General features: G+C 33.7%; 2 protein-coding genes across 3 annotated transcripts in view; both read right to left on the minus strand.

Moving 5' to 3' along the window:
- The window catches only part of Mocs2B (Molybdenum cofactor synthesis 2B), a 35574-nt gene extending 21419 nt beyond the window's left edge, over positions 1 to 14155 (minus strand). For both annotated transcript variants that reach the window (XM_029309540.2, XM_029309539.2), the window contains exons 1-5: positions 14015 to 14155; positions 13356 to 13659; positions 12725 to 12911; positions 4435 to 4517; positions 2623 to 2870 (exon numbers count right to left, since the gene is read on the minus strand). In XM_029309540.2, the coding sequence (XP_029165373.1) occupies positions 2623 to 2870; positions 4435 to 4517; positions 12725 to 12911; positions 13356 to 13659; positions 14015 to 14155 (963 nt within the window). The remainder of the gene's footprint in view (positions 1 to 2622; positions 2871 to 4434; positions 4518 to 12724; positions 12912 to 13355; positions 13660 to 14014) is intronic.
- Positions 14096 to 14677, minus strand: Mocs2A (Molybdenum cofactor synthesis 2A). Its single transcript, XM_085481300.1, has 2 exons — positions 14366 to 14677; positions 14096 to 14161 (listed from the first exon to the last, which is right to left on the minus strand). The coding sequence occupies exons 1-2, from the start codon at positions 14643 to 14645 to the stop codon at positions 14157 to 14159; spliced, it is 285 nt and encodes a 94-aa protein (XP_085337426.1). The 5' UTR covers positions 14646 to 14677; the 3' UTR covers positions 14096 to 14156.
- Between the last annotated feature and the right edge of the window lie 12373 nt (positions 14678 to 27050).

A 27050-nucleotide genomic window follows, 5' to 3' on the forward strand; every position in this document is an offset into this window, starting at 1 on the left:
TTAGTTTCGTTTAGAATAACGCACTGTCATCCGCGATTTGGCTCTTATTGCCTATCTTATATATGTTAAATTTATATTTATATATTACAGAGCCTAGTTAAACTCTTAATTTATACACGCTGGCTTAAAGGCGTTTATTTACCAACATTAATATATATAACAGAGAAAAGTATAGAATCGAAAGGATCTGAATAGCTCAGTTGGAAGAGCAGTCGCCCGGCAAGCGAAAGGTCTCGGGTTCGATTCCCGATTCTGCGACTTTCGGATCTATATTTTTCTCTCGCACTTTATTTCTTTAGGGGGAATAGGGGATACATGGAATTAAAAATCTCTTGTAGAGATTATTCCAATTTTATATCTTGGCCGTGTCCAAGTAAAAATTTGGTGCCTTGTGCACAGGTATTTAATTCTAACGAAAAAATTTAGTTTCGTTTAGAATAACGCACTGTCATCCGCGATTTGGCTCTTATTGCCTATCTTATATATGTTAAATTTATATTTATATATTACAGAGCCTAGTTAAACTCTTAATTTATACACGCTGGCTTAAAGGCGTTTATTTACCAACATTAATATATATAACAGAGAAAAGTATAGAATCGAAAGGATCTGAATAGCTCAGTTGGAAGAGCAGTCGCCCGGCAAGCGAAAGGTCTCGGGTTCGATTCCCGATTCTGCGACTTTCGGATCTATATTTTTCTCTCGCACTTTATTTCTTTAGGGGGAATAGGGGATACATGGAATTAAAAATCTCTTGTAGAGATTATTCCAATTTTATATCTTGGCCGTGTCCAAGTAAAAATTTGGTGCCTTGTGCACAGGTATTTAATTCTAACGAAAAAATTTAGTTTCGTTTAGAATAACGCACTGTCATCCGCGATTTGGCTCTTATTGCCTATCTTATATATGTTAAATTTATATTTATATATTACAGAGCCTAGTTAAACTCTTAATTTATACACGCTGGCTTAAAGGCGTTTATTTACCAACATTAATATATATAACAGAGAAAAGTATAGAATCGAAAGGATCTGAATAGCTCAGTTGGAAGAGCAGTCGCCCGGCGAGCGAAAGGTCTCGGGTTCGATTCCCGATTCTGCGACTTTCGGATCTATATTTTTCTCTCGCACTTTATTTCTTTAGGGGGAATAGGGGATACATGGAATTAAAAATCTCTTGTAGAGATTATTCCAATTTTATATCTTGGCCGTGTCCAAGTAAAAATTTGGTGCCTTGTGCACAGGTATTTAATTCTAACGAAAAAATTTAGTTTCGTTTAGAATAACGCACTGTCATCCGCGATTTGGCTCTTATTGCCTATCTTATATATGTTAAATTTATATTTATATATTACAGAGCCTAGTTAAACTCTTAATTTATACACGCTGGCTTAAAGGCGTTTATTTACCAACATTAATATATATAACAGAGAAAAGTATAGAATCGAAAGGATCTGAATAGCTCAGTTGGAAGAGCAGTCGCCCGGCAAGCGAAAGGTCTCGGGTTCGATTCCCGATTCTGCGACTTTCGGATCTATATTTTTCTCTCGCACTTTATTTCTTTAGGGGGAATAGGGGATACATGGAATTAAAAATCTCTTGTAGAGATTATTCCAATTTTATATCTTGGCCGTGTCCAAGTAAAAATTTGGTGCCTTGTGCACAGGTATTTAATTCTAACGAAAAAATTTAGTTTCGTTTAGAATAACGCACTGTCATCCGCGATTTGGCTCTTATTGCCTATCTTATATATGTTAAATTTATATTTATATATTACAGAGCCTAGTTAAACTCTTAATTTATACACGCTGGCTTAAAGGCGTTTATTTACCAACATTAATATATATAACAGAGAAAAGTATAGAATCGAAAGGATCTGAATAGCTCAGTTGGAAGAGCAGTCGCCCGGCAAGCGAAAGGTCTCGGGTTCGATTCCCGATTCTGCGACTTTCGGATCTATATTTTTCTCTCGCACTTTATTTCTTTAGGGGGAATAGGGGATACATGGAATTAAAAATCTCTTGTAGAGATTATTCCAATTTTATATCTTGGCCGTGTCCAAGTAAAAATTTGGTGCCTTGTGCACAGGTATTTAATTCTAACGAAAAAATTTAGTTTCGTTTAGAATAACGCACTGTCATCCGCGATTTGGCTCTTATTGCCTATCTTATATATGTTAAATTTATATTTATATATTACAGAGCCTAGTTAAACTCTTAAAATAATTGAATTATAAGGGGGGTTCACCCTTAGTTCACGGTTAGTCAGAAAATTACTAAATGTGACTTTTAGCATTTATTGAAGAAATAACAACAACATTCTACAAACGTTCTAATTAGCATATTTGTGACGAACAAATAATTTTGTATCGAATAAATCCTTAATAAAGTAAATTCAATAAAAATTAATTTTGTAGGGGCTAACTTTACGGCTACTTTTATTTCTAATTTTTTGAAGAATTGATCTAACAAACGTTTTTATTAATCTAACAATCACCTACATACGACTTACAAACGATTGAAAAAATAAATTCAAAAAGTCAAAATCGAGGGACCAAGTTCACGGAGCCCCTCTGAAGCGTAGATAAATGTGAGTCAGAATATGCAATATAAAATTACTATACCCAAAATTCTTTGTATTCTGGTGATATACTTTCTAAGTATAATATTCTATCTTCAATATTCTTCAATCTTTCATAAATATCTTTGGGCACAGGTTTATTAATTCCTATTATATGTTCTGTTGTGCAAATTCTATCATCCAATACAGGAGAATAATTAGCAATATCAGAACTCGTATTATTTATCACTGATTTGTACAACATTGATTGATCAATTGTTTGAGGTCCCCATGTGTTAAATACTCGGTGAACTGAAAGTAATAAAAATAGATATATATCAGAACTATTCTTCAAGCATTTCATTTTTGACGGTTTTATAAAAAAGTTCATAAATTAATATTTAACAAAACTAAATAAACAATTCATCTGTAAAAGCTAATAAAAAGTAAAGATAAAAGAAGCAAAAAGAAAAACAATAAAAAAGATAAAAACCAATTTAAAATTCAAAATAAAAATAAAAATAAAAATAAAAAAATAAAAAGCTCGTGTACATTAATCAAATTATTAAAACATAAATTGATAATAGGCCAACTAAACGAGCAAAAATAAATTATAAGATTTTATTTATTTATTACAACATATCACTATTAAAAAACCCCGCAAACGTTTCGACTGTACTACAGTCTTCATCAGTACAAAAATAATAACAAATGATTACATAAAATCATAAATTTAATATACAAAATAAGTAACATACTCGATTGGATAATATAAAAACAGATAGCAATCAAACATGTTTACAATTAGTATCAGATGTCAAAACGCGAATATAAACTCATTTAATGTGTAAAATATAAATTATCAATTACAATTAAATATTACAAAACTTACGAAACGAAAAAATTAATTAATCGGTCAATATACAATAAGAATAACGCGGTCAAACGATTCACAAAAACATATTCGTCGTTTATAGGCGGGAAACATGCCAGTAAAATCGCTCATCATGCCAACAATTTTTTGATAAAATTTCTATGTTTCCCAATTTTGACGACCAATTCGATGAATAACGATTATGTAAGAAAAATTTTTGGATATTAATGATCTTAAAATAAGAACCGAACCGATTAAAAAAGATATAAAATCACTTACGAATTGTCAAAAAGAATAAAACGATCGTCCGTATAAGGTGTCATGAGTATGTTTGAAAGTCAGAAACAAAACTCATTAATATCCAAAAATTTTTCTTAGCATAATTGTTATTCATCGAATTGGTCGTCAAAATTGGGAAACAGAAATTTTATCAAAAAATTGTTGGCGTGATGAGCGATTTTACTGGCATGTTCCCCGCTTACAAACGACGAATATGTTTTTGTGAATCGTTTGACCGCGTTATTCTTATTGTATATTGGCCGATTAATTAATTTTTTCGTTTCGTAAGTTTTGTAATATTTAATTGTATTGATAATTTATATTTTATACATTAAATGGGTTTATATTCGCATTTTGACATATGATACTACGTAATTGTAAACATGTTTGATTGCTGTCCGTTTTTTATATTATCCAATCAAGTATGTTACTTATTTTGTATATTAAATTTATGATTTTATAATGTGATCATTTGTTATTATCTTTGTACTGATGAAGACTGTAGTACAATCGAAACATTTGCGAGGTTTTTTAATAGTGATATGTTATAATAAATAAGATCTTATAATTTATTTTTACTCGTTCAGTTGGCCTATTATCAATTTATGTTTTAATAATTTGTTTAAAAAAGATAAAGATGTATTGTAAAATATGTATCAAATAAATATATCAAAATCACACAAGCAATTACAATTTTGAACATTTGCATTTTACGTATATTACCTTTCACATGACTTTTGGAATCTTTGCGTCGAATAAGAATGGCATCTACTCTTGCACAAGAATTTTCATTATCATTTCTTTCACTGTAAATATACTGTTCGTTATTAAAATAATTAACTAGTTATAATAAATAAAAGCTTACACAATGCATTAACTAAATACACGTTTGTCTAGTTATAATTGTATCACCTCCAGGTGTACAGTGTACAGGTAGAGAATTAAATTGAGTAAGAAAATTCTCTACCGTTCCACAATTTTCGCGTTAATTAATGAGAAATTAATTTTAAAAACTTGACTAAAGCACATGAGTGTGTAAACATGTAATGACATCTTACTGTCACGCGATTATTATGCACAATATATAATTAAACGAGATTATTAAGGCTCCTGCGTCCTCGCTGGTAAAGTTAGATTCTGTCAGGAGCGAGAAAGCATATGCTGATAATTCTTAGATGTCATTTTCAAATAAAAACTTTTCAATGAAATACTATTTCAGATGGTTTAATACACTTTTAGTATACTTTGAAAACTTCTTTTTTAAGGAATTCTTTTTCTTTGAAAAATTCTTTCTCCTTGAAACTCAATCAACAATCGTACAATAATCGTGATATCAGACATGTAAAGACCAGACAAACTGGGCATCATATTACAATTATTTTACAGCTGTTGATTGTTTATAAAATGGGAAAAGAATAGTTTTCGAGATATTTTAAAAGTGTGCTAAAGCTATCTGAAGTGCTGTTTCACTGAAATATCTTTTTATTTCGAAATGGCATTTAAGAATTTTTAGCGTGTTTTTTCTGACGTCACAATTCCAACAAGTCGGCAAGACAAGAGCCTAAATACCAACGCTTCGTCACGTACCTAGTAACTGTGAAAAGACTCACTGTACCACAGTGAGTCTCTCCACAGTCTCTTCTCCCCGTATGCTTATAATTGCAGATTACTGATTTGTAAAAATTAATTTTTAAATCATTAATTATATTTATTGTGCAAAAATTACATTTTAATTAGCATGGAATAATGAGATTAATCAATTGGTATAAGAAAATTTACTATTTGTAATGTGCAATTGCATATATTTAAAAAAATAACTGTTTTTCTTATACCAACAACCAATTGATTTATTATCTCATTATTCTATACAGAAAATTATTAAAATAAAATGATCAAATAATAAATATATTATAAGATATAGTATATTTTTTATCAAAATGTGCCAGAATGAAATAAAATATCTCGTAAACTCTCCCCCCTCCCTCCCTCCCTCTCTCACATTCTTCCCCTCTCTCTCTGTCTCTCTCCCCCTCCCTCTTTTTCCCCTCTCTCTCGCTCCCTCTTTCTCTCTTCCCCCCTCTCTATTCATTCTTCTACTATTTAACTCTAATAATTTTTCACATCAAATATTACAAATCGTTTTATGTAAGGAAGTTTAGTAATTCTTTTTAAGAAAGTAATGATCTTAAAATCTCAAAAATTCTTTTACTTGGAATAAGATCATGTTTATGACAAGACATTCCTCTAAAAATCTTATAACTTGCGTATAAACTATTTTTCGATGGAAGCCTTGATTTTCGAGAAATTTCAATCTGAAAGTTAAAACGGAAAACCCTGTATATACAGAATGTCCCACATAAAGTGTTGTATATAAGCTGTTTTCTGTTACTGCTAGAGATGTTAACTTACATTTTTTTAATTAAATGGGACAAAGTGTCTGAAAATTTGATGGATTAAAAAGATCTTGGAAACTTTTAAGGAACAAAAGGGGAGCTCATTCATTTTAGTACAAAATATCTCATAAAATTAACTTTTTGATCATCCAACTCTTAACATTTTTGTGAATAATATTGTAAGAAATTAATTTATATAAAAAAAATTATATCGATTTCTATTTTAAAAAATAAGGGAGCTCCTCTTTTGTTCTTTAAAGGCTTCCAACATTTTTTATTTATCAAATTTTCACGAATCTTGTTCTATTTAATAAAAAAAAATCTTTAGCAGTAGTAGATAAAACATGTGGGATACTCTGTATATGGTGTTTCTAAATAAGTGTGAAAAATTTTAGATCATCCTTTGTTGAAAATTAAGAAGAGTTTTCCATATACCCCTCCCTATATATCCTTCTTACAAGTATTACACTCCTCCAAAGGGAGAAAGTGAAAGTTAAGTTTTAATCTTTTTTCTTAAAAACTTGATTTTACGAAAAAATAAATTTCCAAATCAAACTATCTCTAACACATATTTTTAGATTATCAATTCTACTGTTAAAAGTACAAAAAATTGAATAGAAGTTGTTAGTTTCATTTCCTTATACAGGGTGTCCGGTAACTAACGGACCAACGATTAGAAGTGGATTCTTTGGTCAATTTGGGAACGATTTTTCCTCAGCGAAAATGTCGAAAAAGGTCATCATTTTTTAAAACTGTCCAATATTTGTCATTATGTATCTTTATAACTAAACCTCAAATTAAAATTTTATTATAGTAAACTTTACATGAAATTAACTGAAGAATGTAATTATGTTAGACTTTTAACTCCAAAACGTTTAGTTTTCAAAAAACCCATTTTTTCCAATCGCTTATAACTCGAAAATTATTGACTTCTCAACATTTTTGCTAAGGAAAAATCGTCTCCAAATTGCCCAGAGAATCCGCCCTTAATCATTGGTCCGTTAGTTACCGGACACCCTGTATAACGATACGGGAAGATTAAAAAATATTAATATTCTTTGTATATTAATAAAAATTATCCATTAAATTTAATTTTTTAATTTGTTCAAAATTTGAGAAAAAAGTAAACTAAATATTCACCTTTTTTAGAAGAGTGTAAACTCCTCAAAGAAGGAGATATAGAAATATATATTTATATGAAAAATCTCCCTTAATTCTGGATAAGGAATCATCTTTTTTGCACCTATTTAGAAACATCTACACACACACACACGCACACAAGCACGCACGCACGCACGCACGCACGCACGCACGCATGTATATATATATATATATATATATATATATATATATATATATATATATATATAATATATAAATTTAGAGTGTATAAAAAGTACCCCTAAATATTTCAAAAACTAAGCATTCTAGAAAAAAATGTTCCGAATAAATCTTATAGGGCTCAAAATAAGGCATTTGATGGATTTTAACTTTGACCTAGTAGTCAAACTTGAAGGTCAACTTAATTTTTTAAAATGAAACTTCCTATTTTTTATTACATATATTCTTGTAGCTTATGTCGAGAGCTTTCCAAAACACTATAATAAAACATTTTTTATTAAGTACTTTTTGAGTTAGAAAGATTTAAAGTTAACAATTTTTTGACGTAAAAAGTAAGATATTTTGTAAAATATTCAGTTTTTGTAATTATACCTTAATACCTTTGTGCGCGAAATAAGTCACGTGTAAAGGTCAATTTCTTCACTTTAATTTCACTTCAATTTCTTAAATAGAACTACTTGTTTTTCATTACATATTTTATAGGTTATCTCAACAGCTTTCCAAAACCTTATAATAAAGTATTTTTTTATGGAGTACTCTTCTTTGAATTATAAATTTGAAGTTTGAAGTTAACAATTTTTTGACATAAAATGTAAAATATCTTGTAAAATATTCAATTTTCGAAAATCATGCCTTAATACTTTTCTGCACCGTATAATAATAAAAGCAATCAATTGGTTTAAAGAAAACACATAGTTGCTTTAAAACAGATGCATAAAATTTGCAACATATTTTTTCAAAAGCAAATGTGTATTTTTTTTAAACCAATTAATTGGTCTTATTATTCTGTGCACAAAAGTATTAAGGGATGATTACCGAAAACTACACATTTTACAAGATATTTTACATTTTGTGTCAAAAAATTGTTAACTTCAAACCTTTATAACTTAAAAAATACTTAAGGATGTATGGGAGATACAATCGGAGACAAAAGTACCCGAAATTCGAAAATTACAAATATTTGCATTTTGCAAGTCTTAAATAAAGTCATAAGTAACTGAAAAGAATAGTGGCAGCTCTAAGTTTTAATTTAGAAATGTAATTTTTTCATTCCGATTCATTTTTTGGCTGCATTTGTTAATATTATTATTTATGTAATAAAATTTTTGAAAGTGAATATTCCCTGAATTCAACTTGACGGAAATGAATTTTTAAAAGCATAAGTGAAGTTAATAATCGTTATAAAGTAATGAATTATGTTTAAATATGAATGAAAATGTAAATACATGTTATATTTATAAAAATTTTAACTATAAAATGTAATTATTCTTGATAATTGAATGCTTTTTGAAAACTGTTAAACGTGACAACACTGTCGCTTCTCATAAGTTGGCAGCTTTACGAGCTGTCAATTCCATGTCAAAAAAGATGCCAATTCACATTGTGCATAATTAAAGGCTATCTATACCGCTAAAAGTTTTTCACGCATTATGTCAAAAATAACGTATCGTTGGAAAGGAAAAATAGTATCTAAAAAAAACTTATGAAAAAAGAATCGCTCAATAAAAAAGTGGCGAGAAGAGAAGAAAAATCTCAAAAATGAAGAAAAAGTAGTGGATGAAATTGAGAACGTTATTGAAGAACAGTCTGATTTTAAAGACGGATAAAGTATTGTTGATTTAAAAATTCTTGGTCAACAATTATGGTGTATATCCTGCAAAAAAGCTCTATCTTTGGAATACATCGAAAATGAGATACGTCGTGGATTGGGTTCACAACTCATGATGCGATGTCATAAATGTCTGCTTCTCAATCAAATTACTACAGATAAGAAGCTATTATTAAATAACAAACGTGTAGTGCTCGTTTTGATATTAACTATAAAACTGCTTTAGGTAAATTTTAATATTTAAATAACAAACTTAATTATTCTAATTTTAATTATACATATATTTATTTTCTTGGATTATTTTCTTCTCAGGTGCTTTGCACGTTAGATTAGGATGGAAACATCTCTCGAAATTATTTGAAATGAAAACTCTAGAAAATATTTATAATGTTTCTGGCAGAGATGGCCTTCATGAATTTTTCAAGGAAAAACTTCAAAATAAAATTTTGAAAGGATTACGTAAATCTACAGTTCAAAAAATTATCGATTGGTTTAGTAAATAAATTTCATCACTTTTAATACTATATATATAATTATTTTTACTGTGTAAAGAGATTTTAATATGTAATACTGTGCATTTTTTATATTATAAAAAATGTATTTGTATAATATTAATAATAAATTATTATAATAATAAAAAAATTCATATAATAATAAATAAATATTAATAAATTAAAAATAATAAATAGTAATAAATTGGAAAAATTAATATAATACATATAATAAATTGGTTATTTTGAAATTTTTCAATTGTCGGTTTAATTTTTTAACAGTGTACGAGGGCAGTCCGATAAGTACTTAGCCTCATCGCCCGATGGTGCCAGTATCGCAAGAGAGTTTTACTATCGTGTAGTACATTCTCGTAGACGGCTACTGTCAAAATTTCAGCCGAATCGGACTCGTAGTTTTGTTTTCACCGCGTGTGGAAGCGGGCGTGTCCGCGGACTTTAGAAAAATGGAAAAAGAGCAATATCAGTCGGTGATTCGATTCTTGTTTTTGGAAGGGAAATCACCGACTGATATTGCTCTTTTTCCATTTTTCTAAAATCCGCAGACACGCCCGCTTCCACACGCGGTCAAAACAAAACTACGAGTCCGATTCGGCTGACATTTTGACAGTAGCCGTCTACGAGAATGTACTACACGATAGTAAAACTCTCTTGCGATACTGACATCATCGGGCGATGAGGCTAAGTACTTATCGGACTGCCCTCGTATATATAAATTTTGTGATATATATCTATATGGAATCTCTGCTGCTTCCAATGTTGCCGCACTTCTACAACCAATGTCAGAGAAATAAGAAAAATAGCCAGAATTTCAATAAATTTCAATCATTTTAACCATTTCAATTATCATTTTCTTCTAAACGATTTAGTGAATGTTAGTGTAATATTGCAAAAGTGTTCCTTAAAGTTTCAGTTGTATATATAAAAAATTTGAAATATATGGTACCATTTTTTGATACTTTTAACGTAATAAAATCGTTTACAGTCATAAATCTTCATAAAATATATGTAAAAGTAGCGGAAATTGCGGAAATTCAAATTGCAATAACTTTTAAATGGGTTAGTGAATTAATTCCAAATTTTGACAGTAGCTTTAGTATTAAAGTGGAAACGATTTGTATAATTTTCATGAATTTTGTATCATTTTTAGATGTCTCCCATACATCCTTAATAAAAAAATATTTTATTAAAGTGTTTTGGAAAGCTCTCGAGATAAACTACAAGAATCTGCAATAAAAGGGGGTTCTATTGAAAAAAATTAAGTTGATCTTGAAATGCCCCTCCTTTGTCAAAGTTAAAATCACCGTCAAATGCCTTATTTTGAGCTCTATAAGATTCATTCGAAACATTATTTTCTAAAATGCTTAGTTTTCGAAATATTCAGGGGTCCTGGTACTTTTTATACATCCTGTATATACAGGGTAGACCATTTTAATCAATACACGCGAATATCTCGAAAAAGAGTTTTTTTCAAAAAATGTTTTAAATAAGTTTTATGGCTTTAAGAGGGAAAATAATGGCATTATTAATTTAATTGTAGATGGCACTATTTTAGAGATTTTATTATGACGGCCATTTTTTTAAATGAAAGTCGATATTTTTTTTAAATAAAAATTATAGCTGGCAATGAGAAGAATTCAATGTTTTTCTTTTTTTTAATTGGATCATTTTTCACTGAGATACAGCGTTTCAGTTATAAGTGAAAAATGTCCACGCTCACACAGTGTATTTTGTAATTCCAAACCACCTTTCATTTGTGTGCGTGTGTGTTGTTCCTATCCATTATCTGAACTGATTCTATTTAATGGTCAACTAGCTCCAGACCAATTGACACGCAGTTTTCTGCGCTTAGCATTACCCAGAATAAACGACATGGATGTGGCGCAACTTTCATCTCTTTGGGGTGCTTTTTCGAGATATTCACGTGTATTGATTAAGATTAAAATGATCTACCCTGTATATATATGTCCCCTTTCTAAAAAAAAAGGCATATTATTGACATTGTCGTCGCTTTTTCGCGATGCTAATTGGCTGTTTTGATTCGCGGTTGTTATGTGGTATATTCAAAGCATCGAGCAACTGTTGAGAGGGTTAACAGTTTGACAGTTGTCAAAATAAAATTAAATGAAATTTAATAAAGATTAAAATTAGATATTTAAAGACAAGGCTCGTGTAATATTATAAAAATAAGATTTAGAAAGACAGGGCCAACCTTAACGAGCATATTAAATTAGTTAGAGATGTAATGTCAACACATAATGAAATTACAATTATTAAAAAGTTAAATCTCACACACATACACACATACATTACAAAAATACGAATAATAACGCGCGCGAAGTGCGCATTTGTATTGTCTAGTATTATATGTATATACGGTATTGTGCTTAGATGATTTCAAAATTAGCTAAATAAAGATAAGATAAAAATATGTAAATTTATCTTAGATAAGGTAAAGATAATTTTGTTTGAAATATATCAAGTTAAAAGATAAAATTATTTAACGATTAATTTAGATAATTTTCTAAATAATAATTTTTAAAACTGTTTATGTAAACACAGTTATAAAAAAATGTAAATTATAAAAGGGATATAAAAATATATGTATTCATATTTTTATTTATAAATTTTTATTACTTACTGCTTAAGTTCTACTATTTAAGTATTTTTATGTGCTTTGATTCTAAACCAAAATTATCTGAAAATTATTCTAGATAATTTAGTAAAGATATTTTTTTCATCTAAGATGCAGATATAGAATACATATTTTTATTATCTATATAAAGATAAGATACCAAAGTTTCATCTAGATGGTCATCTAGATAATTTTATTTAGATGACAGCAAACACTGTACACGCGCACGCACATGCACACATACGAGATGATCCATTTTAATCTACGAATATATATATATATATATATATCTTCCAAATATCTCATATAACATTCATTTTTCCATGATCTTTCATTCTTTCATGCACAAAATAATGAGAAGTCAATTGGTGTAAAAAAGTTGTTTTTACGAAAAAATGTAACTACTAGTTGTAATTTGCACCATATTATATATATACATATATAATTTTATGTACTATAATTATTAAATGCAAATTATGCAATAGTTACACATGCAATTTTTGTATTTTAGCAATAATGAACAAACCTGTGACGACAAAACTCTTGCACATTTACACTATTTACTTGCTGACGTTTCCGTTCAATAAATGATTCTATCCTACGATTCAATTCTTTTGAGTTTGCTTGAACTTGTACAAGACGTGGGTCAATAATAATTTTATCCGATACTTCATTTATATTTGCAGCTGCCATAACATCTTTACTGTTCAAAGCTATAGATCATATAACATTTTTTATAATATACTTTTATATTATTAATTACATATATTATTAATATATAAAAAATATATGTATATATAATATACATAATATATAAAATATATCAATAAAAATATATCTCATTCAATTCCAGATATTTAGTATTATATTATGTATTGTAGATATTATTTTTAAAATTCTTGCAACTTTACTAATATTGAATCAAAAACAAAATCATATGAATTTTTTGTAAAATACATTGATATAAATTAATGTTTTCATTTACTACTCATATTTATAAATGATATGAATTAATTATATAGAATTTCCTTGTTTTTCTATTATAATATAAATATTGATTTTACGATTAAAAAATATAGTTGCACGGATGTATTGCATGCTATTTGAAAGACATGCATTTGTAAAAGTTTAAAGCTAATGGTAAAAAAATTATTTACTATTTATCCATGTACACTCTTTGTTTTCCTTCCATTGTGTTTCTCCCTCTTTATACACTTCTTTTTTCCAAATAGGCACTGATGCTTTTAACGCATTAATAGCATATTCCACTGCTTTCAATGATTCCTCTCTATGAGGAGAGGAAATTGCTATTACAATACTTGCTTTAGATATTAGTACTTCTCCAATACGATGATATATAGCAATGCCTTCTACATTCCATTGTTCACGAATTTTGGTACAAATATTGATCATTTCTTTCAAAGCCATTGATTCATATGCTTCATATTCTAACTTGACTACCTAAAAATTATATAATCGACTTTAAATTCACAAACATAACAAGAGTATTATTTACTCATTAACATTTATTTATAATATTATCAATTCTGTTAATGACTCTCTAAATAAAAAATTTTTATTCTAAGTAAATGAAGCATTTATATATCATTTTTATATCTTTATATTTATATATATTTATATATATTTATATATATATATATATATATATATATATATATGTTTTATATTTATATATATATATATGTGTGTGTGTAAATTTTTTTATATATAAACAGCCTATTATATATGAATATTAAAAATTTTTAATTAATTAAAATTATAATTAAATTTTAATTAATTATTATAATATACTTACTTCCTTATTTTCAAAATTATCTCGGGTAATTCCAATAAAGGTAGATATTGCACCACAATTAGAATACGTTACTAAATCTATAATTTCCGTAATATTTAATTCCTCGTGTTGTAACTTAACAAAATTTTTTGATGTTTCCATATTATCCTATAAAAAATATTAGTAATAATTTTATTTAATTATTTATTGTATCATAGTAAAATTTAGTTCAACCAGCTTCATTTAAATTTTAATAAAAATATACGTCTTTTTGCATAAAACAAAGGTGAGGTTTAGTTAGGTTAGATTGGATTAGGTTCAGAAAAATTAACGGAAACTTGATATTTACAGTACTTGTTATAACATACAAACCTCCGCTAAGTGGTGGGATTACAGCAATTTGATCCTTTTCTGATAACACGAGAATACTATTTGGAACAACAAATTCTTCGTTTATAGATAATAATAATTGATTGCGTATAGCTTCCAATTGAAAAGTAGAGATAATTTTATCAAAAAGATCAGTAGAAGACAGATATCTTGATATATAAATTTTACATTCCTTATTTCCAGTTAGTTCACGTGCTTTTGCAAAAAATAACACAGTAATTTCTATTTCCTTAGCAATCTCATCTGTACTTTTACTACTCATCTCTTCTTTTTACTTTTTATTATTAGTACCATAGACAAGAATTGTATAGAGGTTTGTTCGCATCGCATGCCCCAACATGCTCGAAAATCGACATGCGGATGTAACCCGTCATTTTTCGAAACCGCATTTTTGTGCGCTACAAATCCTTCTGGAAATTACTTAAAAAATGCAATTGTATTTCTCAATATTATTATTATTCATAATTTATAATTATTATAAGGACGATTTTACTAACCATACTAACATATAGGGTCTTCTTAGTTCTAACTAAGCGGCTCAGCCAATCGGACAGCGTCACTAGACTATACCGGTGTCACGTCCTAGTGACCTTCCTACTCTCTCTATTCCTAGGCTAGAAAGAATGCAGCGCTCTCTATTTTTTATGAGGCAACCTGCTTACACCGGCTATACCTCAGGGACGCCGAGAGCACGGACTATACTGTGGAACTAGGGACGAGTGTTGGGACGTTGGGGATGGGGAATTCTAGTTACTAGTGAAAAAAGGATTTCTACTAGCAATTCTTTCTAAACTATCTAATGAATTTATCAATTAATCGATTGTAATTTCCCCATTTAAATAGTTGTTAATTAATAAATTCAATAGCGAAAATATAATATAACTCTCAAATTTAAGGTCTTGAGAATCCCTCATGGGGTCTTATTATTAAACAATTATTTGAATTACGTGAGTTATCGGTTTCTGTGAAATCTCGCGTTTATCGTGTGCAATGGATCAGGAATGTTATCTAAACAGACGAGAAATTGGTCTTTTATTGTTTGTACTTCGTCCGTAGGATAAAATTGTTCCTGGAAATTATTTTTTTCTACTTGCGATACTAATTCGTGTAATTCCGTGATTAGTACCTGGTCTGAAGAATCGATTTCTGAACTAAATTTATTAGATGGTTCGTTTGGCAAGGATTCTATTCCGGAGTCAGGGGGGATTCCTTTGTCTGAGAGGTGATAACTCTGGAAAGTTAGTTCTGAGATCAAAATAATTTAGTGCTTCTATTAAAGAATCAATTGAACCTGGTAATTCAGGAGTCGTGAATTCAAGGGAATTAAGAGGTTGGTTGATCGAAGGTTTGGTCTCAATGTGAGAGGGAGTTCCTTTGTTCACTACGAGCTTATTGTCAAAATTTAGTTGAATAGATAGTCTTCAATCTTTTTATGGTCTCTGGAGAAAAGGTAACTTTTTCACACGATTTAACACGAGGTTTATTATCAGGTGACCGTCGCCTGAGCCAACGTAGGGTAGATGCGGCACGGTCAGCACGAGCCTTCTTACCTGCTCTATAATTACGTTTCTTTCGATATTTGATCTTTTGTTTTAATGTTTTCATTTATAATACGTTATGGAATAGTAGGAAAATGGTTATCAATTTAATATAAGGATACTAATGAGGAGGATATACTGAGGGAGATCGCGTTAATTGAACCAAATCCAATTTGCTAAAGAATTTATCAAAATAACATTTGTTAAATTATTGACTCATGGTATTGATCTATTAGGAAGGAGAAGGTGGAAGGGAAAAAAAACTATATCGGTGCGGCAAGGCGCGCGGCATAGACAATAGAGTTCTCGGAGGTAGAGGAAAAAACTATATCGGTGCGGCAAGGCGCGCGACATAGACAATGGAGTTCCCGGAGGTAGAAGAAAAAACTATATCGGTGCGGCAAGGCGCGCGACATAGACAATGGAGTTCCCGGAGGTAGAAGAAAAAACTATATCGGTGCGGCAAGGCGCGCGACATAGACAATGGAGTTCTCGGAGGTAGAGGAAAAAACTATATTGGTGCGGCAAGGCGCGCGACATAGACAATGGAGTTAAAGGGTGTTGGTAGGGGAATGGCTTTTGGTGCGTTATTCAGTGCTCGGGGCAATGGAAATATGAGAATGAGAATGAAAGGAATTATTAGAGTAATAACAGGAGTTCTGTCTTTATACTAGAATCTATCATCTAATATTGATGTATTTTCTTATCGATAGGATAATTAGGAAGTGAATGGATAATGCTTGAAAGAAATCTGCGCGACCTTCGAAACTCGTTTGAATTTTTATGTAAAGCTGGAGTGTCGGATGATCTGTGTGATTAACAGATTCTTACCTTTAAGACGACAAACTCTTCGTAGACCTGTGATGTGCCTGGCCAACTTCGCTCCCTCGCAAGGACTTCGGTCGTGAGGTGCTTATGGCGAAATCAAACACTAGGTTGTACGATGCTCTGAAGTTCTTTATTCGTCTTTAAGCCGGTTCAGTGGCGGATTAAGCATTTTGCCGCCCCTAGGCAGCGTACATTTTGCCGCCCCTAAAAGCAAAAAAAAAAAAAAAAAAGATTTAGTACAAAATATCAACAATTTTCTGTTACCCCTGCATTAGCTGGTGAAAACGTAATATATTTTTAAATATTTTCACGACCCCAGAGTGCACCACGAGGAGGTTTGCAGATAGGATTTTACACTCCTTTTTTTTACTTTCTTTATTTTTTTTTACTTTTTTATTTTTATTTCTTTTTTTATTTTTTGTTCTTTTTATCTTTTCTTGTATTTTTAATTTTTTTATTTCTTTTTATATTTATATTTTTTTAATTTTTATTTCTTTTTATCTTTTTTACTATATTTTTGTTAGTTACTTGTTTTTATTGTAATTGTTTCTTTCTACACTTCTTTGCTACAAAGTCACTGATTAATTTCTTAAAATCTGTTGAGATTGTTAGATCACTTTCAATTGTCAGAATAGAAAAATTATTTAATTGGTCATCAACCAAACTAGTCCTTAAACAGTTTTTGATTCTTTTTAACGCGGAAAATCACCGTTTGGAAGAGCAGTTTGTAGCCGGCGTGCAGACAAATATTCGACAAGCTATATCGACATTTGGATATATAGAATGTATATTTCGAGTTCGAAGAAGTTTATTATAACTTAAAAGGGAATGTCTTTTATTTTTGAGTATATTGGTACTTTCCAAATACGCTCGAAAATGTAGGCATTCGTCAACAAACGATTCTTCTAAATCTAAAGGGTAATACTGTTGTAATTTTTTAGCCTTATTTATTAAATCCGCAGTTGATATCGAAGTAATTTTAGATAACCATTCAAATCTTTCAAAAATATCTTTATATGCATTACCTCTACGTTCTAATTCTGAACTTATACGGTCTATTATAACAAAAAATGTATCTCGTCTAAACTGTTCTTTACCACAGATTTGTGACATTTCTGTTTCAATTTCCGATATCTCATCAAATGGAAGTTTACGCTTTCTTTTTCGTCTTGTGTCGAATTCATAATCTTCGACTTCAGATTTTTCCTTTGCTTTCTCTTCAAACATATCAAATAAATTTCGTAGTGAATTAATGTATCCTGTTAATGAACTATAAAGTTCCACAACTGTTTGTATGTCAATATCAACACTTTGCAATTTTTTGCTAGTTATTTGAAATCGATCCATTATTGAGTTCCAAAATACAGCCATAAAGACAGTTTCAAATCGACTCATTTGTTTCAATAGTCCTGCAGCTTCACTACGAGTAGCCGGTTTCTCGGCAGTATTTAAATTTATTGTATTTAAAGCTTTAATTATGGAATCCCAGTTTTCAACTAAACTGCGAGAAGCTTCCGCTCGAGATGACCATCGAGTATCAGACATTCTTTTTATTACTATATTGCCTGGTTTTAAAGTGGATAACAATATCTCCCACCGGTGAGTTGACGCAGAAAAAAATGTGTAAAGATGCTGGAGAATTGAAAAAAAATTACATGCTTCATGACAACTTTCTGCTGCGCATACGCCAATCAAATTTAAAGAATGCGCAGAACATGGCACGTATAGCGCATATTGATTTTTATTTTTTATTCTTGCTTGCAATCCATTATATCTGCCAGACATGTTACTGGCATTATCATAGGACTGCCCTCGGCAGTTGGCAATGTCCAAATCATAATTAAGTAACGTAGAAAAGACAGCATCAGCTAATTGTTCAGATTTATGACCAGTATTTGGTAAAAAACAAAGAAAACGTTCTACCGGCATACCATCATTGTCGTTTACATATCTTAATATAAAAGATAATTGATCAATATGCGATATATCGGGAGTTGAATCAACGCTAATTGAAAAATATTTGGCTTTCTTTACTTCTGTAATAATTTGTGCACGCACTTCTGTTGCCATCAATTGTACAAATTCATTGCACGTTTGAAAAGAAAGATAAGAGACTACCCCGCGACCTGCATTTCCATATTTTTTTATATGGTTAGCTAAAAATGGATCAAATTCCGCTATAAGTTCAATTGCCATCATGTAGTTACCATTATGAAGTGACCCAAATTTTTCATCCTTGCCTCGAAAAGCAAGTCCTCTACTCGAAAGTTTTTTCACAACTGACACAACTCTTTTCAATACATTTGTCCAATAATTTATTTCTTCTTGCAATTGAAATTCTAAATCAGCATCAATTCTCTCAGAAATCTTACTTCTTTTTAGCATTTTAAGTTCACATGTTTTGTGCTCAGTTGAATTTTCATGTTCGCGCATTCGAACGAAGACATTTTTCCAGTCATTGTAACCATTCGTTGCCAGACTGGAGGTTCCTCCAAATAATCTACACGGGGCACAGAACACAACTCCCTTGCTTTCTGAATATATAAGATATTTTCTAGGCATTATCTCACCATTTAGAAGACGCCGCTCAAAAACATTTTTTGTTAAAGTACGACTTATATTACCATAATATCTTTTAGAATTCCCAAAATCGACATCTATATTTTGTTGAATATTATGTGTGGATAAGTATTCAATTGTAAAATCATTCAATATCCACTTTGCTGGATCATTACTAATTATCGGAAATACTTCTTTGTTTTGAATTTCTGAATTATACGATTCATAATTTTCTGTAATTTCATGTGATATATCCACGTCTATGCAATCGTTTTCTGAATTACGCGATTCATTATTATTCGTAATTTCGTGTGATTTATTTACGTCCATGCAATCGTTCTCGGAAGTACTGGAAGTAGTGGTAGTCTCTGATGTGCTTGCAACTAGAAGATCAGTTTTGTTAATATTAACTATTGTCATAACGTTTTTACTAGGTTCAACGTATTTATCATTACTACTATTTGTAACTTTAGAATTATTTTCAGATAAAACAAATGAATCTAATTTGCGCATTTTAGATAAGACCTCATTTTCGCGCTCTTTCTTAATTAATGCATTTTTTTTATATTGATATCCACTTAATTTCTTCCTTCCGGACATATTTATAAATATTTTAACCCGCCAAATTCGGGTCGTCTCAAGTTAAAATTTTTAACTGTCCAGAAACCAGAAACGAAAAACTCAAAATCTTGAAAAAATGAAAACTATATTAGAGTGATCTACTATAACTTTGCAATTTCGCAATTTTCAGAGAAAATATCTTATGACAATAAAGGCTTATGGATAATAATCCAGAATCATTGAGGAAGCGCAGGAAGCCTCGTTAATAAATTAAAAATTGAAAGAAGGCATGCAGAAATATCGAAAATATCGATGTTTTAAATAACAACCAATGTTCTGCGGCGAACTAAATGATATATGTCTCGCGGCGGCAAATTATTGCAGTAGGAGTAGAAAGACAAGGAAGAGTAGGAATCGGTCGCGCTGATCGCGCGTCGCATTACAACAATGCTCGGAATTAAAATGAGCGTCGCTTCGTCGCTCGTCGCCTAATATCTCCCCACTACCGCCTACCGCTCGAGGCTTGAACCGGTCGTCAATGGCTGCGTTCAGCAGACAGAGGCGACAGAGCAGATCAGTTAGCGCTCAGTGATTCTTTAATATAATTGGTTCTTGCATTTAGATTTTTGTTAGATCTAAGTGCAGAAACCAATTACAATAAAGAATCACTAAGCGCTCATTGATCTGCTCTGTCTGCTGAACGCAGCCATTGGTATTGGTAGAGTCGTCGGCGGCTCGGCCGTCGGCGGCTCGATCGTCATCGGCTCGGCCGTCGAGCCTCAAGCGGCCAGAGGCGGCGAAAATTTTCTGTCTTCGAAAATTTGCCGCCCCCTCCAATTTGCCGCCCTAGGCAAATGCCGATGTTTGCCTCTAGTGTTAATTCGCCCCTGAGCCGGTTACAAATTGTGCGCGATTAAGAATTAAGAAGTCAATGGAGTCGACGGCTAACCTGTAACTTGAACAATATACCAAGTTACAAATTTACGCAGGGTTACAGCGATTAGGCGTCGTTGACAAAGTTATATGTTCCAAGATTCGCGTTATAGATCGTTATGATCTTTTTAGGATGATACAAAATTATTGCTGCTCTCCTCGACTCGCGACAATTTAAGATGTAACTCTTATGATGAAATACCGTCGCGTGATTTTAGGATGGAACAAAATCGTTGCTGCACTTTATGGCTAGCGACAATTTAAAATGTACACTGTAACTTTCTATGATGAAATGCCGTCGTGTGGCCAGATTTTCTAGGGTTTATATACCCCTCGAAAACGAAAAATCTTGGTGTCGTGTGCGAATTTTTGGGTGGGAGAATTCCCACGAAAATGCTTTTCTAGGAAGATATCATAATAAATTCTCTTATAAAAAAAGAGGGTGGTTTGGGGGTCCTGAGAAGGCAACGAGTGAGCTCTTCTTTTGACCAAGTATGGTCAAGAGGATCTATCTTGACCATATATGGTGATAGGCGACGAGAAAATCTAAGAGAGAACAAGTCTATGATTTGTTGATTTTCGAGGTTCATGACGTGCAGGTGTTAGTATCCCGAAAGGCGCGGTCCGGGCGACAAAGAAAGTTCAAACGGTAGCCGCACGTTGGGGTTTTATTGTTTGCTTGCTAGCTTCTATACGTTTCTGAAATCGTTCTCTATATAATTCTCTGCTATATTCTAGTTATTGCAATTTTATATAATAAAATAAAGTTATGATTGTTAAATTATATAGTTATGATTTCACAATGTGATATATTCTTATATAGTTACGGTGAAATGTTGTTATATTCATGGAATCCTTATTTATGTAAATATATTAAAAAAAGGATAATAGCATCTCTGATACTAAGTTGCAAGAATCCGAGTAGTTTCAATCATTGATAATAGTGATAAAGATAGTAAGGTTCCATAAATATAATTACAATTGAGACGCATCGTTTACGTTATCTTATAAATTAAAGAAAAGATTTTATGGAATATTTTATGACAAATAGTCGGTTATTAGAATTTATCAATTTTTATAATTCATTCACCATTGTGTGATTAAGATATTTATTCAGACGATTCATCATTTTAACTATTTCATAAATAAGATTACTCAATTTCAAACATGTTGATTATAGGGTTCACACATTGATTAATAGATTTGCACACATTGATTATATTTCGCATTTATCGTTCATACCGTTAGGGTTATAAGAGATGGCGACGACTAGTAATTTATAAGTATGCGCTTGTTGTGTTGGATTGGTTGCGTTGCTAGTCCCTAGACTAGTTACAACTAGAAGATTCCCTATGCCGGTATTACTAACAATAAATAATAAAAACGGAAGTTTTGAGACTTTCACGGCCATTGAAATCATCAATGCAAAAGGCTTCCGGATGGATGCCGCGTGGTTTAACAGCATAATGCCGACGTTTCGCAAACGTTGCAGTTTGCATCTTCAGAGCTGAGAGCTCCGATATTGAGCTTTCTTGGGTTGTGGTCCTTATATATATTATGGGAGGTTTTTCATCTACGGAAAAGTATTCCGTAATGACGCCGCCTAGTGGTGTGAATGTATATTAAGGGCAGTGTACCAAATAAGGTTTGTTTGATAACCTACGGAACAAATTATCAGCCAAGTAGAAACAGCTATCTTCCACCTTCCTGCTGAAACAAGCAACGATATTAGAAATCGAATTACTAACGTTTTTCACAAAGCCAAACTTTCCAGTCAAGATATAACCAGGGAAGAACGACTAGCACTCCGTAGTCTCAAACAGAATAGTAAGATTATTGTTCTACCGGCAGACAAGAGAAACACCACGGTAGTTATGGACAAAAATGAATACTGCGACAAAATCAAGGCCATGCTCTCAGACCACAATGTCTATAAAAAACTTAAACGCAACCCGACTTTCAGCATAGAGAAGAAAACTTCTTCCCTTCTAAAAAAATGCAGGTTTCCCTCCCCAAACAACTAAAAAGCTAACCCCTTGAGACTCTTCAGCCCCCAGACTTTATGGTCTTCCAAAAGTCCATAAAGATTCAGTTCCATTACGCCCTATTGTCAGTAATATCGGAGGACCCACTTATCAATTAGCTCAGTTTCTTGTCAAACCTCTCCAAACCCTTACAGGACTCAATGATTCCCACATTAAAAACTCAACAGACTTTGTGAGCAGGATTACCAAACTCAAAACAAAAACTAATGACATTCTTGTCAGTTTTGATATAGTATCTTTGTTCACGAATGTTCCAGTACAAGACACTCTAGATATTATTTAAAAATTTGAAAATATTGACTCAAATTTTTTCCCATTAATAGAACATTGCCTAACCTCAATCTATTTTCAATTTCAAGGAGAGTTCTATGAACAAACCTCCGGAGCAGCAATGGGATCTCCCATTTCACCTATCATTGCAAACATTTTCATGGAACATTTTGAAAATAAAGTCCTGAAAAACGCACCTCTCAAACCCTCTACATGGTTTCGATATGTTGATGACACTTTTGTCATCTTGAGTCATGGCAGAGAAACGCTCCCTCAATTTCTCGATTTTCTAAATTCTTAGCACCGCAGTATTCAGTTCACAATGGAAATAGAACAGAATAATCAGCTCCCCTTTTTAGACGTGTTAGTTAAAAAGAACGAAGACGGCACCTTAGGCCATCGGGTTTATCGAAAACCAATACGGACCGTTACCTCCATGCCACCTCTCATCATCACCCGGCTCAGAAGAATTCTGTCATCAGTTCATTAATATACAGAGCCTTAACAATTTCTGAACCAACTTCCCTGAATGAAGAATTAGAACATCTCAACCAAGTCTTGACCAAGAATGGGTACAACACCAAAGACATCCATCAAACAACTGAAAGGCTGAAAAATAAAATCTCCAGTTCTACAAATATGAGTGTATTAAGTGAAAAAAAAGAAGAAAAAGCAGATAAAAAATGGACGATCCTTCCGTATCTTCAGGGTACAACAGAACGCATTAGCAGGATTCTGGGTAAACACAATATCAAAGTAATTTCCAAACCTCAAAATAAGATTGCGCAACTACTTCCTAATCCCAAGGACCGGAGACCGCACTTAGAAACACCAGGTGTATACAGGATTCCTTGCTCCTGCGAAAAAGTGTACATAGGAAAAACTGGGAGAAAGATCAGTACACGAATTAAGGAACACCAACGGAGTGCCAGGTACTGCCATTTTAGTCAATCAACCTTGGCAGAACATTGGATGGAAACGGGACACTCGGTACAATACGACAAAGCAACCAGACTAGCTCCCTCGCAAAGCTATTTCGCCAGAAAACATCGTGAAGCTCTAAAAATTCTGAAACATCCCGACAACCTCAACCACAACAAAGGTTATCAAACAAACCCTATTTGGCACACTGCCCTTAATATACATTCACACCACTAGGCGGCGTCATTACGGAATACTTTTCCGTATATGAAAAACCTCCCATAATATATATAAGGATCACAACCCAAGAAAGCTCAATATCGGAGCTCTCAGCCCTGAAGATGCAAACTGCAACATTTGCGAAACGTCGGCATTATGCTGTTAAACCACGCGGCATCCATTCGGAAGCTTTTTGCATTGATAAATAAAAACGGTAGTGATTTAATCAACCAACTCTGGCAAGTTAAGTGATCTTTATTTAATATTCACGACGTTTCAACCATAGGTTTCGGCCCTTATCAAGTGCTACAATATATAATAATAACAATTATTAAAAAGTTAAAAATTAAAAAGTAACAAAGTAACTGTAATAAAACAATAAATATTTCCACACATTAATATGTAAACCTACCTAAAACAACTTTTTTTTTATAAAAAACTTAATTTTTGATCTTAGAATGTGACAAGATATGATGCAAAACAATTAACTATATTATTGTGTCGGTTTCAAGTTCTTTATATACTCATTACTTTAATTAAACTAAACGACCTTTATTAGTTTTTCGTAAACAATATTTAGATTATCCGTGTCTTTTTAAAAATTGATTGTGTTGTCAAATTTTTTGATAAAAAACATCTTCGCGATTTCTCATTTTCGTACATATTTCTTATGATGTAAAATTTCAGGAGCGGACCAATCAAAATCATGACCATTATCCAATTTGTGATTACTAATGACTGAATAATTATTATTGTGTACCTTAATGTTATTAAAATGTTCTTTTATGCGTGTGCCTAATTGTCGTTTAGCTTGACTGATGTATGATGAAGAACAATTTGCGCAGTTAATTTTGTATACTAGTAGTATATGGGCCACTATAGGCCGTCAAAACAAACCCCCATTCCTCGGCCGGCCCCCTGCTGTGTCAGACGGTTTTTTATGGTGTGCCAGACAATGACACCTGTTGTGAGGGTCGGTGACCCAGTTACAGGTGTCAAAACTCAGTCCGGACACGTGGTCCTGCTGTGACAGTTGTCAAAACTCAGTCCGGACACGTGGTCCTGACGTCTGAAGGGGTGTGGGTAGACAGAATTTTTTAATCGGAAATTGGTCTATTTTTTATCAGGGGCATTAGTCTTCGGCTCTACCTATACTTGCCGGCACTCTGATTGAGTGATTTTTATTTTGGAAGGATAGAGGAAGAGTAGGAGGGTTTTGGAAAAACCCGACAAAATAGCGAGTCGTGGTATACCGAGGCCACGTGGAGGGCCCCCCTCGTGGATCACCACCTTGGCGTGGTGGGGGGGCTCACCCTTCGCAAGGGAATAGCCTTGCGAGGGGTGCTAAGAGTGGTCCGTACCTTCCGAGGTACACTGCCCCCGGTCTGGGGGGCACGCCCTCCGTCTCTGGGGGCTCTCCTTCGGGGGGTGGAAGATTTCCACCCCCTGGGGAGACGGGGCCCACTTCCCCGTTAGAGCTTCGGCTCGTATGTGGTAAGGGATGGCGACCCGGAATTCAAACGCCCGGTGGCATGGCACCGTTAGGAGAAGGGACTGCACGGCGCTTCGGCGCTTCCCTTCCCATCATGCTTTGTGGCCCGACACGTCTGTCGGGTAGGCGGCTTTGCCGCCTGGGGTTTCCCTCTCCTCCGTCCTGGGGGGGGGCTTGTCTTGGGGTTTTTCCCGGGGGAGTTTCCCCTCTGGGAATTGGGGGGGTGGGCTTCGGCGGCGGGGGCCGCTTTGGAGGGTGCCGCGCGCGATTACCCGAGGGGCTTTGCCCGGAGGGGCTCGCGCCGGCGGAGGGATCGACGTGATCACCCAAGGGGCATAGCCCGGAGGGTTTACCCAAGGGGCACTGCCCGGAGGGGACCACGCGGGTCGGCCGTCGAGGCCGCTCGGACATATTCCGAGGCGGGGCTCGACGGCGAGAGGGAAGTCACAGGGTGATGGTCGGAGAGCGTGCTCTCGTCCCAGTGTCCCTGCGACTTGCCATCCTCGGGCCGCTCGGACGTTTCCGAATCCGGGCCGAGGATGGCGGAGAAGGCGCGTTGCAGTTACCCGAGGGGCATAGCCCGGAGGGGTTACTTAAGGAGGATAGCCCGGAGGGTGCCGCGGCCGCCTGCCGCCGGGGCCGCTCGGACGTTTCCGAGGCGGGGCCTGGCGGCGAGAGTAGATATCCCCGGTCGGTCGGGACCGTTTCCCCTTCCGAACCGACCGACCGGGGAGGCGCATACCCCTTCGCCGAAAGCCTTCGGCGAGGGGTAACACGGTAAGCTGGTCGCCACGGCGTGTAGGGCAGGGCCGGGGAGCGGCGACCCTGTCCAAAGCGTCCGTGGGACCCCCGGGTGGCGCCGCCCATCACGGTACCCGCACGGTCGGAGGTGCGGGACCCCTGAAAACCCGTGTGGGCGTCAAATCCCACACGGGTATGTAAGGGGCTCGGGGTCAGGCCAGGATGCGGTATCCCCCCGGCCAATGACGTACGTCCCCTCCCCGGGAAAACTTGGGGCCCGGCCTTGGGGTGTGGCCGGTCATGTTTCGGGGCACCCCTTGGCCGGTGGGGGTATACCCTGGGGGACAGGAGCCGTGATGGGAAAGTGGGAAGAAGAACAAATGGATCTTAATACGACTAATATAAACCAAAACACGGATGGAAATAAGGAAGAGAACGGACCTATGGTCCAAGACAAGAAGGACTCCCCTATTACGCTAGAGGATCTCATATGGACGGGTGAGCCGCTTAAAACGCTCTCGATACCCGTAATACTCTGTGATACGAAGGAAAGCGTAGAC

Source organism: Nylanderia fulva, unplaced genomic scaffold, assembly GCF_048542155.1.
Source record: "Nylanderia fulva isolate GAGA-0341 unplaced genomic scaffold, ASM4854215v1 Scaffold172, whole genome shotgun sequence".
NCBI classification, from domain to species: Eukaryota; Metazoa; Arthropoda; class Insecta; order Hymenoptera; family Formicidae; genus Nylanderia; species Nylanderia fulva.